General features: G+C 37.9%; 4 protein-coding genes across 5 annotated transcripts in view; 3 read left to right on the top strand and 1 right to left on the bottom strand.

Moving 5' to 3' along the window:
- The first annotated feature begins 28 nt into the window (after window positions 1-28).
- On the top strand, window positions 29-2414 carry LOC108577937 (rhotekin-like). Its single transcript, XM_017941167.1, has 5 exons — window positions 29-175; window positions 799-989; window positions 1062-1758; window positions 1850-2141; window positions 2280-2414. Exons 1-5 carry the CDS (start codon window positions 29-31, stop codon window positions 2363-2365), a joined length of 1413 nt encoding a protein of 470 aa, XP_017796656.1. The 3' UTR covers window positions 2366-2414.
- Window positions 2415-2614: 200 nt separating this feature from the next.
- LOC108577895 (HIG1 domain family member 2A, mitochondrial) lies at window positions 2615-3248 on the bottom strand. Its single transcript, XM_017941118.1, has 2 exons — window positions 2973-3248; window positions 2615-2887 (listed from the first exon to the last, which is right to left on the bottom strand). The coding sequence occupies exons 1-2, from the start codon at window positions 3118-3120 to the stop codon at window positions 2721-2723; spliced, it is 315 nt and encodes a 104-aa protein (XP_017796607.1). The 5' UTR covers window positions 3121-3248; the 3' UTR covers window positions 2615-2720.
- Window positions 3249-4623: 1375 nt separating this feature from the next.
- Window positions 4624-8414, top strand: LOC108577894 (NHL repeat-containing protein 2). 2 transcript variants are annotated; one of them, XM_017941116.1, is made up of 9 exons: window positions 4624-4889; window positions 5863-6029; window positions 6115-6274; window positions 6373-6791; window positions 6865-7094; window positions 7182-7407; window positions 7536-7733; window positions 7809-7922; window positions 7992-8414. In XM_017941116.1, exons 1-9 carry the CDS (start codon window positions 4730-4732, stop codon window positions 8394-8396), a joined length of 2079 nt encoding a protein of 692 aa, XP_017796605.1. In that variant the 5' UTR covers window positions 4624-4729; the 3' UTR covers window positions 8397-8414. The 2 variants fall into 2 exon arrangements, with proteins under 2 accessions (XP_017796605.1, XP_017796606.1); XM_017941117.1 differs by having other exon boundaries at window positions 6115-6280; window positions 7809-7930; window positions 7992-8153.
- Window positions 8415-11331: 2917 nt separating this feature from the next.
- Window positions 11332-12650, top strand: part of LOC108577853 — a 4076-nt gene continuing 2757 nt past the window's right edge. Inside the window, 4 exon segments of the mRNA XM_017941068.1 lie at window positions 11332-11360; window positions 11688-11922; window positions 11956-12192; window positions 12249-12647. Of these exon segments, the coding sequence (XP_017796557.1) occupies window positions 11716-11922; window positions 11956-12192; window positions 12249-12647 (843 nt within the window). The 5' untranslated portion in view covers window positions 11332-11360; window positions 11688-11715.

Raw genomic sequence — 12650 nt, 5'->3', positions numbered from 1 at the left:
TACCGAAAAAGAAACGCGAAGCTTCAAAATGGCGCCACGTAAAAAAAGTATCGGAGGATTGCGCGGTTCAACGAGTAATGTTTCAGACAAAGAAAATAATTATTTGCGTTCGTTGAGCGATTATCAAGCACGAGTTCGAAGGCGAGAGAGTATTCGAAATTGTAAAAATGTAGCGGTAAGTGAATTTGTTTTTTCCAACAATTGAGAATTTCAACGTTCACAATGTGTAATTTTTCTTCTACGTATGTACATATGTATGTATAATTTAACAAGGCTTTCGTCGGAGCTGTAACGAAGTAGAAATAATTTTTATTTATCTCGGTGGCTAAAGAGATTCTTATTATATTAAGTATCTTAAATAAATTACCGTTACGAAGAAGTAGGTTATGCTTTATAATTGAATCAAAACGCGTTAAAGGAATCATGCGAATGCTTAATTATTTCTTTCTTCTTTGTCAGTCATGTATAAGACCGGTGGTCGAATTCATTATCTGCAAAGTGTAATAGGTACTTCGATTTTGGCGCGGACATCATTGTAAAAACATTTACGAAAAAACAAACATGACAAGTTGAAGAAACACTGGTTATCTCAAATTTAATATTGTATCATACCGTTGTATGCAAACAGCACATCGTTTGTCATTAGCATCGCTACACGATCTATCATCGAAATCTATCATACTGTGCAAAGATACATTTAGAAAAGACTTTTTTTCTTCAAGCGATATATCTTTTCTTATTATTGTCGCATGTTAAAAATATTCTTGTCCGTATATTTTTTTCTTCTTCTTTTCCCAGGAATACGATTTGAGGAGAAAAATTGATTTAGAAATTAAAATAAAAGAAGGCTCCTCGAGACTATTAGCTGCTGCGCGGCACCCTACACAAAGTTTGGAGGCGGCACGTGCTTTGTTCACTTCAAGCAAAAGAATGTCTACCTATATGGTTGAGTTACAACATCGTAAAAGGGATACGTCGTTAAAAGCGAGGTATCGTTATCTTTATTTCAAAAAGTATGCTCAAAACACCGAATAATGCTATTTTAACGTTGTTTGTTTCAGCATTACCGAAAATAAAGGGAAGTTATCTATCTCGGATCTTAGATTTCCTTTGATGTGGAGAGATTCCGATCATTTTAAAAATCGCGGAGATTACCGAAGATTTGCCGTTTTTTGTATAATACGAGTTGGCGCAGAAGTTCACGATACGAGCTTGTTTTATCCCATTGATAGAGAACAAACAGACATTTGTTTTTCTGACGTTTTATTATTCGATAATGTTCCAGCTGAATTCGAATTGACTTTAGAAATCTACAGTCACATTTTACAAGAAGATCTTAGTATTGCCAGTACTCCGAGAAGAATACGAAGAAGTATTCATTCTTCGATTTCAAGAACTGTAGGTAGAAAGTTGGCGGCATCTCTACGAGATGAATACGGGTCTAGCAAAGTACCGCAATTCGATTTGGTGGCCTATGCAAAGATGACCCTTGACGATACCGATGGGAACATACGTTCACATGACTTAACGTTGAACAGTGTTGAGAGTAAAGTTCACGCTTTACCGCTTTTCGGTCACTTCTGCTGCCGTTTAGCTATTCAACCACATTACATGGATAAAGAAGTTCGCGCAGAGTACGTAATCATAAATAATCAACGGTGTTGGGCACGATTGCAAGGTTTCCAAATTGAAGCTTGGAAATCAAAAAAATACTTGGAAAAATTTGAAAAACCCACGTATACGATTTACGTAAATAAGGTGAAACGACGAAACATCAGAATATACCTTGATAAATTTTACACCAACATTATCAGTCGATATTGTTACGTACAATATTATTATATTTTAGGGAACGATCGTTCGACGATCGAAATCAAAGAAAAATCAATTACGTGTAATCAATCATGTAGATGGAAACGAAACATCTGACATTATAGAATTATGTTCGAACGAAGATGTTCAAAAATGGTTCGAACAATTGGCAACGTGTGTTAAAGAACACGCGAGGTGGAAACATACTGTGATAAGCCTTCAGGGAATTTCATGTTCCGAGACCTCGAACGGAAATACAAATATGAGAAATTCTTTCAACGACAACGTAAAGCAACAAGGATCACTCTATGATGAAACTCCTTTAACGGGTAACATTCTCAAGCTAATACGTTTGTTTATTCTGTTGTTCATTTTCAACTATTTATTTAAGATAGTAAGTTAATAATGAAAATTCCAAGTATTCCAAAATGATTATCAACGATAAAAATTACAATATTTCTTAACAGAATCGACATTTCCAAATTTGGTTTCGAAGATTACGATGCCGAAAGAACCGTTTAAATTTATCTCCAAGTGTAGTAATAATACATAGCACATTCATATGACACGATGATAACATCGATTGTTTCGTTAAGATCCCATAGGCAATTTTTCCGATAAATCTTACCATAAATGATTTCAATAAAACAAGATGGAATGTTAATATTTCTCAAAGAGAAAATATAATTATTTTTTACATTAAACAGTTTTTATTCTATTTCATACATCTTCCCTATCTGTACGTCATTCTTCGCTATAGGAAGAATTATCGAACAAATTTTGTGATTTAATAAAAATATGGTCGAACTCGAAACATTACTAACAATTATACTAATTACTAAATAGCATCACGAACACGCAACAACTTTTGTAAATAATTATTACGTAAACAACTAAATGATAATATGTTAGGCATTATCCTTATTTCCTGCAATAATGCATCCACCGACGATAGATAAAATTGTAAAGGCTTGTGCTCCAACTCGAGCACGCATCATATATTGGGATAACAGAGCATTTCCACAATAAAAGCTCCAAAGACCATAGGTAAGTGCAGCTGTAGTTGCTGTAGTACCTAACGAGATGATAAAAGAACTTCAATAAAAATTTAACATGCTGTTTTTTCTATCAAGAATTACAATTACGATGTTACGATTTACCTATAGGTACTAGAGGATTCTCTTTACATTTGCGTATTAATCTTTCACCAAACGTTTCCGTTTTGATACCTCCGTTCGTACCATACAAACTAAGCCAGTCTAATTCGTTTGACACTTTTACCGAATTCGTCGACGTATCTTTCGACATTATCACTTACCAATTGTAAATCAAAGGGGGAAAAAATATGTGAAATATGTTAGTCGAAAGATTAATCTCTGAAAGTTAAAAGTATCAATAGTTTTGCCTACTTATTAATAAATCACGTTACAATAGTATTTAACGTTAGCAAACTGCAGTGCATCTGTGTTTTCAACGATAATATGCGTGGTGTGAGATGCACGCTTCGCGACTCATGTAAACCACCCACGAGGTCCACACTCTGGGATTCTCATGTGAATCCACCCTCCTAGTTTCACACATTTATCCATATATGTACATATTCATGACGAACTAAATGTAACGATAATTATAATTTTACTTGATATTTAAATATAGCTCATACCATAGGATAGGATAAGGACTATAATTAAAGACCTGCTGTTAAATTGTAATTTGTATCGCAGAGTGACCGACGTAGTGCATGCGCGTGCCGCTGCGCGCGTAAATTCCAACGTAGCTACGTTGTCACTACGCTAGTTATATCTCGTAGAGAGGACAAGGACTTTACAAGTAGATAAATAAATAAAGTTTATTCAAACCACAATTGAACAATATCTTTCGCGATACTTCTTACAAAAATATCTGCGAATCGGCGCTATATATGGCGGTAGATCTGTGGCAGACCTCGGAAGCTTGACCGCCACCCAGGAAACATCTAGAAAGCTCAAACGTTATTCTATCGTTCACTGATCGTCTTTCAATTGTTTTTCCATTATGCGAGATGGCCCACGTACGTTTTCCGGTACAGCACTATCCGTTCGTATTGGGATTCTAATTGTTCCAGATCTAACAAGTCAAGTCACGAGCTCTGCTCTCGATTTTAAGTCCTAGTTCTAGTCGTTCTATATTTTAAGTGTATGTATTTCTTTAGTTTTGTTTCTATTATTAAAATATATTTATTATTGCAGTGTTAAACTCAGAATTCGTGTTAATTATTAAACATAAACCCAAGCGTCACGTTTAATTCACATCGTAGAGACAGTTCACCAGATCGACGACCACGCCCGCAGCTTTACTTCTTACCGCAGACGAATGCGATTACATCGTTAGTAGCGGTTGGAACGAAACGTAACTATGAAATTACAAATAAGAAAGTAACGTAATTGTTTATTAGTAGATGATGTGTTCTACCGTTGTACGATGTATGCATCTTTAAATGCAAACTTAATAAAAGAGGATTTTTTCATCTGTCGACTTTACCATCTTCGACGGTTGTATTCTGTACCTCGTCTGCGGAGATAAGTACTTATGTACAACAACGAAAATTATCGAGTGTATACAAAAAAATAGGCCTCGTCAGACGCGAACGTACGGGCTGTGTGGACGAAGTAGTTTCCGATCTTCGTTCGCGTCTCCTCGTGGCACGGGTCACAGTAGTAATAAATAATTTACTAGAGAAGTGCGGTTATATTCTAAGGCGAGTTTATATCTATCAACTCGAATCCCTTCTATCAAATTGCTATTCCTACTTTTTGTTCTACTCTCCTTTTTTAGTTTCCTTCATTTTCGAGTATTTTTAATTGTTCAATTTACTTACATCGTAAAGATATTTTGCGATTATTCGTAATCATATGTAGTTTAATATACGAAGTAAAATATGAATATACGAGACACCGTGGAAGAACTAACGCAAATTGGCATAGAAATACGTCGAAGTTTGGAATCGTCGCTTGACAGAAAGGAACAAGAGGAATTAATATTGGGGCATATCAAAGTGTTTTCGAACAAAGAATCGCGGATCGTTGATTTTCAAAAAGGTTACTGTTTTCGCATTTATTTCATTATTCGATGTTACGCAGGGAACGAAAACTGATCATAGTCGTTTAATTATGAAAAAAAATGATTGTAATCGAACGGTAGGTGAAGAAGGTTGTATCGAATAACGAGCGTCCGTCAAATTGTATATACATAATTGATCGAGATCGATTATTTACGATCTATAGTTTCTAAACTTCGAAGATTATTCGGCGTTGCATCTATATCCTTGTACCAGTTTAAGCAAGTATGCACATTATTTAAACCCGTATTAGTTTATTTTTCGACGTTGAAACCCGTGTATTCCGATTGCTTAAAGATTTTAACATAAGTTTGGTTTTCGTTAGGCAACAAGTATTCCGTACGTGATTGTATTCATGTTACGGAATGAAGCATTTAAGAAATTCAAAGAACGAAACACGAAGAATATTGAGGGTGGGGGGAGGGGTGAACGTAGCAGTTTCGAGTCGGCAAATGTGTTTAAATGATAAAGAAAACGTTTTACTTACCGAAGAGGAGATACGCGAATATTTCGAACTTGTTGAACGTGAAAAAGTTCTCGATCAAGAATTATCCAGTTTGAAGAATCAAGAGACAGAATTTCGTTCGGTTCAAGAAACTATGGATTTATTGCATCGTTACAACGACATCAAAGATGTCACTCAAGTGGTTTTAGGAGCAATAGCTGTAACAAATAGAACTACAGTCAAATCTTTGTATTCACAATATAGTTTATCCTTGGATGAAGATTAAATTTATCTTGTCTTCTTTCGTTACCACCCATCATCATCATCATCATCATCATCATCATCATCATCATCATCATCATCATCATCATCATCATCATCATCATCATCATCATCATCATCATCATCATCATCTATACGTTCCATTGTTTCCTATTTCATTCACAGACATCATATCAAGTCTAACGAAATTTTCAAAGGAGTTGCTTGTTTTAAACATTTTTGTTAGGATTGGAATGGTTCAACGTCGCAGAGGAGTTATCCATATATGGACATCTCAGTGGAAAGATAATTATTTTGGATTTCTTTACATACTGTTGCATCAATTGTATGCACATTTTACCAGATTTAGATTATCTTGAAAAACGGTTTTCAGTCACAGATGGTCTTGTTGTTGTTAGTATATACGGATTAATTTCTGAAAAGAAATAACAAGGCGAGAGAAATAATTGAACAACATAATATCACATCTTTTCTTCAGGTTGGTGTGCACAGTGCAAAATTTTCAAACGAACGAGATTCAAAAAGATTGTTGTCAGCAGTGCAGAGATATAACATAAAGCATCCAGTTGTAAACGACGCAAGTTTATCAACATGGCGTGATTTGGGAGTCTGTTGTTGGCCAACATTGGTAATGATAGGTAATAGTTAGGTAGTCTACAGCTGCTGCTTCGATTTGCATATAACATAATCTCATCGTAACGTTCTAAACGTACGAAAAATTTCTTTTCTGCCACAGGACCAAACGGTGAATTACTCGCAGTTTTCGTGGGAGAAGGACATAGGGATGAATTAATTCTGTATGCAGACGTAGCATTAACTTACTTTAAATCGTTAAACAAAATATCGAAAAATGACGTTCCTTTGCAATTGTCGCGACACTTGTTGCCTATTGCGAGAAATAGAACTGTTTTGTTCCCAAGTAAATTAGAGATTGCCGAATACGAGCAAGAAGAAATGTTGATCATAGCGGATACAGGCAACAATAGAATTTTAGTAAGCGATACCTTAGGGAACGTGAAACACGTTATCGGCGGCTTTAATCCAGGTTTCAGGGATGGTGATTTTGAAAATGCAAAATTCAACGCACCTCAGGGAGTGTGTGCACTGGATAGTTCGATTTATGTTGCCGATAACGAGAATCACGCAATTAGAAAGGTAATATAGAAATATCACATGTGTAACGCTGGTTGTTGAAATAGTATTGGTACACATTAAGATTGATTTTTAGATAGACATGATAAAGAAACTAGTAATCACCGTCGCTGGTACGGGCACTCAAGGTCACGATTACATCGGGGGTAAGATCGGTGAGGAGCAGGTTTTATCATCACCATGGGATGTAGCTGTTTACAATCACGAACAGGATAACGATACGGTACCTGTATTGTTGATCGCAATGGCGGGTACTCATCAAATTTGGGCGCTTTTCTTACAAGATACTACTTGGTGGAAGAATAGGTAACACGGACTGTTTATTTTTTGTAACGTACGTTAGCTTTTACCAACAACAAAGGACGACGTGTTTAATTTGGAATCTGTGGATAGAGGATACAAGGCGAGTACGTGCGTTGCAATAGTTGGAAGTGGCAAAGAGGAAAATCGTAATAACACATATCCTCATGCGGCTGGTCTAGCACAACCGTCTGGTTTAACCGTAGTCGAAGGAAAAAAAATTGCTTTGTTCGCAGACAGTGAAAGTAGTGCTGTTAGAAGCATAGATCTACAAACCGGACGAGTTTCCGGTGTATGTGGTGGAAACAGAAATCCAGCGGTTAGTTGGAATATACGTATTCGAACGAATATCGATTGCGATCGTTTAAAAGCATAATAGACGAAGATTGGCTCTCGTAACGATAGCAATGTATTCGAATTTCGTCACGGGACATCTCGACATTACAGGATCTGCACGATTTCGGAGATTTCGATGGTGTACAATACGCAGCTAAACTTCAACATCCTTTGGGAATAACGTGGGATTCGAAAGAAAACGTTGCATACGTAGCCGACACTTACAATCATAAAATCAAAAAAATCGACATATGCACCGGGTACTGTAAGAGCATGTACGGCAATGGAAAACCGAACGACGAGTTTCTAGTACGTTACTTTTACAAAAATTGTCCAGTTGTCAACTGAATTAGGTTTTCTACCGATAATCTTAAAAATTTACAGTTGGACGAACCTAGCGGTATTACCGTAAGTTCGAAGAACCATCTCTTGTACGTGGCCGACACTAATAATCACGCTGTGAAGATCATAAACACGAAGAGGGAAAACATTACGACGGTAACGTTGTACGTAACGTGGTATAAAAATGGTACATATAACGTTGCATTTGTCGTCGTTGTGTTTCAGTTGTCCATACAAATTCCCACGATCGAAACTGACAACAGTTGGAACAACGTTTACTCCTTCGATACGACAATCAACGAAAGTGGTGGCAAATTGAATATCTCGTTCGATATAATATTCCTCGAGAACGATTTAAAATTGAATTCAAACGCACCACAAAAATGGACCGTGAATCTGTCAAGAAACACGGGGTGGAGTGCTGCGGCAACGAGCGGAGAACTTTCAAGCCCGGTATCGATCAAAATTTGCGAAGGATACGGTACACAGGAGGTGCTCGTGACATTGGATATTATCGCTTGTAAAATTACCGAATGTGTACCGAAGAAGTTGTCGGTAGTATATCGTGTGCATCAAAAAACAAATGCTCCCAATTCTGTAATCGAAGAAAAACAGCTTGTCGTTGAATAATAAGTCTTTTTTTCTTTTCTTCGTTTCTATTTTTCCTCGTTCGTCATGTGGATCCAACGTGGAACGATATTAACATCATGTTGCGAGTTGTCGTTGGTTCGTTCGTTCGTTTATTTTATACATGTAACAGGACTTTTATTTCTCACGTTTGAATTTAATGAAATTTTCGCATGTGGTTCTTCGGTGTTTCATCGGCGGATAGGCACAATAGCTACTCGGTCTCTCTTGTTTCCAATCGGAATCCCGTTGAAAAGTGGTCAATCTCGGAGGAATTAAGAATAGTAGAAGTAGTTAAAAAAGGGGAAGAAGTTTTTAGCTGGTTAACGTTCGTATCTGTAGTACCTTTTCCACCAAGGTTCGAAGGAATTGTTCGAAAATGGTAATAACGTGGAAAGAATTTCCGCATGAAATTTGTGGGAAAACCAATTTTCGTAAAGATCTTCTCGATTCCCGATTGGCTCCAACCATGCTTTCTGACAATTCTTCTCTACCCATTGAGCGAATTTGGTATCTGGTATTTTCAATATCTTGGAGCGTTCCGACAATTGAATAAGTTGTTCAAGAGGAGCCTTCTATTCTCCTATTTTCTTCTTACCTTTTTCGAATCTCGATAAGACGTAATACAACGTGTACGTGGATTAAAAATCCCGATGCCTGAATCGTAACACATAGGAGGAATAACAAATCCGTTTCGTTTATTTGTACGTAAAGTAGCTCCAGCAGGTTTTAATCCGTATTTAAGACAAGCGAGATATCTAAAAAATAGGAATAATCTATAGAAGTAGAGAGAGAGAGAGAGGGAGGGGGAGAGAGAGAGAGAGAGAGAGAGAGAGAGAGAGAGGGACGAACGTTTTACCAACCGTCTGTCAGGAAATTTGCAATATTCCCAATCTTTGTTACGAAAATTTAAACCATCGTCGAAAATGTATCGTTTGTCTTTGCATTCACCTTGGTACCAAATACCGTCCACTCTTTGTCCGCGAGGCCAATATGCGCTACCACGACCGTGAAATGTACCATCGCGGAACTCTCCTTCAAAGACAGTACCTATTACGGGTAAATAGATTCGGTTCATTTACCGAAAGGAGGTTGAAGAGTCAAGGAGCGAGCAATAGAGGAAAGCTAGAAAGATAGATAGATAAGTAGGTAGGTAAATAGATAGATAGATAGATAGATAGATAGATAGATAGATAGATAAAAAGAGAGGTGGAGAGAGAGTGCTTATAAAGTTGGTGAAATTTGTACGACGAACTGTGTATGTATTTTAAGACCGGGATTCTTGAGCTATCGGTAAATGAAAAACGCGTACAAACTGTAGAACACGAAGCAACGAAAATGGTCGGATAACGGTACGTGTCGACTTACGCGCGAGAAATGCTCAATGTCGTGCTCAAAAACCAGTATATGCATACATACATGCTTCCTAGGCACAATTATAACACAAAAGTTAAATCTAAATCTTGAGAATTATCATTAAGGATAGATATATTCAACGCGATGCCTTTGTCCACTATTTGCGATTTATCTTTGGTCAATTTTATTCATTATTATCACGTTCTTTTCATCCTCCCTTTCCTTTTTTCTCTCTCCTTTTTTCTCTTTTTCAGAAGAGAAAAGAGATCTTTCTAATACTACCTTTTGCAAACTATACTAACCATGCGGTAGAATGAATTTTCCGATTCCTTCCATTCCCAGTTCGTTCCAAGTGCCCCTGTATTCGCTTCCATCTACGAAACGTGTCTCTTCTTCCAGACTTTTCAATCGCAGGCTCATATTCTTTCTACTTTTTCCTTATTTCACCGAGTAATAGAATATTAGGATAAATCTATCGCGATCAATTATTCGGGCAATAGCGGGAAGTGTGTTTAGATCGATCGAGACATCTTTCATTTGTTCAATTCTTAGAACTGTGTCGATAATCGTACTTCTTTTTCTACCATACGTACGTATTTGCGTTAAGCTTAAGAAAGAGCAATATAAGCAAAAAGAATATTTGATAATCAAAAGATCACTCGAAATGACAATACACGGAGAAGCTGTTCGTTATTTTTGCGTAATTCCGCGCATTACTTCGTTAGCAACGTAATACTTTTGCGATTCCTCGATAGGTCAAGACGGCCAAATAAGCGTAAACGAATACCGTTAAGCGTTCGTCAGTGTTCCTCATCGTGGATAGAAACGAGATACGCGTACAAGAACCAATTGCTTTTCTCAGTTTTCTTATTGTTCCTAATCTGTATGCATATTGTGCACGTATGTACGATACACATTGCACTAAAAATAGTCACTAAAAATGTTAGTCGACACGAGAAATTTCTCACACGTTACAAATTATTTAGCATCGTAAATTTATTCGGTCGATGTACCGTTAATCGCCTTTAATCTCTTCCGACGAAAAACAATCATTTTAAGCTCGACGCTACTACGAAAAGAGAAAAAAAAGATGTGCAAAGATCAGAGATGGCATTGTTAATTCGAGCAACAAGTGCATGTAAGTAGGTATTTCGATCGAGCAATCGTTCTTTCCGAGATCTCCATACGTAACTTGCCTCTACGTTGGTCCTTCAACCTCATCCTATCCCTTCTTCTTTCCTCTTCCTTCCTTTTTCGATATATGTATTCCAACATCTCGTTCCAAGCCGACTCTCCAAGTTCACCCTTTCTCCATCTTTTCGTTCGGAGACCATGCTCCCCCTCTCCGATCACTTTTCTTTCTCAGTCCGATGCACTCGTCCCCAGCAAGGATTCAAGTACGCAGTACGCGCTTGTCCAAGGTAGGAGACAGTAGAAACGACAGGTGATACGGGAAGAAACAGAGATCGGCGCGCGCGCTGTCAGGAAGAATAAAAGGAAGAGGGAAAAGATCGAAGGCGAGAGAGAAGGAAGAAGCGAACGCTCTCATAACGTACATACATATCTGTGGAGGAATATCAATAAAATCGCTCTTCTTAATCGATTAGAGAGGTAGTCGTCTCTTAAACGCTAAAATATCAATAGTATTATCAAAAGTGTAGTACACATATATATATATATAGTTGTGCGAGAGGATCCGTTTAAAAGAGAATTTTTGGTTCGAAACTCAAGCAACTTCGACGTCACAAGTTGCATTCGAACGAGTAGATCGCGTTTACCAAGCGATTTAGAACGCGACGGAAAACCGGTCGTCATGTTAAGGCGATGGTCGCGTAAGGGGGTAACAAGGAACCGAAGGGTCGTTCACCGAAAAGAAGAGCAACTCGTCTCTCTCGTTTCTTTCCATCTATTTGCTCTTTCAACAATTCTTTCTTTCAGATCGTAGGAAAAGAAGAAGAAATATATCATGTCCTTGGAACTTTTTCACGCAACATCGACGGCAGTTGTACTATGGACATGTTTAAGTTTCAGCGTGGGTTTGCCACTTTCAGAAAATGCTACTACTACCGTAGTGGTGGTGGTGCCGACGAAATTTTTCAAATCAAGGTCAGTATTTGGTGCACAAGAATAATCGTTCGATAATATATATATTTCGTGTGTGATATTTAGCGCGGTTACATCGTTAACGGGTGCTGCAACGGTGGAGAACAGGTCACCGACTTCGATCGGTGCTAATTTCTATCGGTTACCTCCCTCTCCTGCTAATTTGTTGAAACCCGATGGATTTCAATTCTACACGTACAACGAAAGGGGTGATATGATCACGAGACAGATGACTATACAAGAAATTCAAGCTTTGATCGCGGGCGGAGGTCCGGATCATTCGAACGTAGAGATTCAAGAGCCCCAGAAAGCTCAAGATATTCTTACGGGTGGGAAGAAGGTTGGTAACGAACAATTTTTAGTTATAGACTACACCTTTGAAATGTTGTTCCGTAGGTAATGGACGTTGTGGAGAAGGTGCAAAACGTATTGAAAAGTGCTATGGGTAAACCACCGTCAACTACGTTAACGGGCTCGCTCCCGACGATCCCGGAAAAGGCAAACGTCGAATGGAGTAATATCCTACCCGCTATTTTGGCGGGCGACAAATATGAAAATAAGGTGGAAGAAGCGATATCCGAACACGTGGACTCTTATACGGAGAAATTGATGGTACCAGTGCCGGTGATCACGACCGAACGGAATACCGAAGAATTCACCCAACGTCCCATTTTTCACAAGGCAACCCAAGTTCCATCCTCCTTGGACGAAAAGGTGTTGTCAGACACAACCACGACCACTGCTGCTCTCGTATTTGCAGATGTAACGTTCGATTCGAACAATCACCGAACAATCGTT

Source organism: Habropoda laboriosa, unplaced genomic scaffold (assembly GCF_001263275.1).
Source record: "Habropoda laboriosa isolate 0110345459 unplaced genomic scaffold, ASM126327v1 scaffold801, whole genome shotgun sequence".
Taxonomy (NCBI): Eukaryota; Metazoa; Arthropoda; class Insecta; order Hymenoptera; family Apidae; genus Habropoda; species Habropoda laboriosa.
This window is presented reverse-complemented; position numbering and strand designations above follow the sequence as displayed.

Excerpts from the sequence above, each read along its gene's own strand:
- LOC108577937 (XM_017941167.1), top strand. The coding sequence starts at position 29 with ATGGCGCCACGTAAAAAAAGTATCGGAGGATTGCGCGGTTCAACGAGT. Across the intron at positions 990-1,061 it reads GATACGTCGTTAAAAGCGAG|CATTACCGAAAATAAAGGGA; the intron begins GTATCGTTATCT and ends TGTTTGTTTCAG. Across the intron at positions 1,759-1,849 it reads ATACGATTTACGTAAATAAG|GGAACGATCGTTCGACGATC; the intron begins GTGAAACGACGA and ends ATTATATTTTAG.
- LOC108577895 (XM_017941118.1), bottom strand. The coding sequence starts at position 3,120 with ATGTCGAAAGATACGTCGACGAATTCGGTAAAAGTGTCAAACGAATTA. Across the intron at positions 2,888-2,972 it reads GAATCCTCTAGTACCTATAG|GTACTACAGCAACTACAGCT; the intron begins GTAAATCGTAAC and ends TCATCTCGTTAG.
- LOC108577894 (XM_017941116.1), top strand. The coding sequence starts at position 4,730 with ATGAATATACGAGACACCGTGGAAGAACTAACGCAAATTGGCATAGAA. Across the intron at positions 6,275-6,372 it reads GCCAACATTGGTAATGATAG|GACCAAACGGTGAATTACTC; the intron begins GTAATAGTTAGG and ends TTTCTGCCACAG. Across the intron at positions 6,792-6,864 it reads AGAATCACGCAATTAGAAAG|ATAGACATGATAAAGAAACT; the intron begins GTAATATAGAAA and ends ATTGATTTTTAG.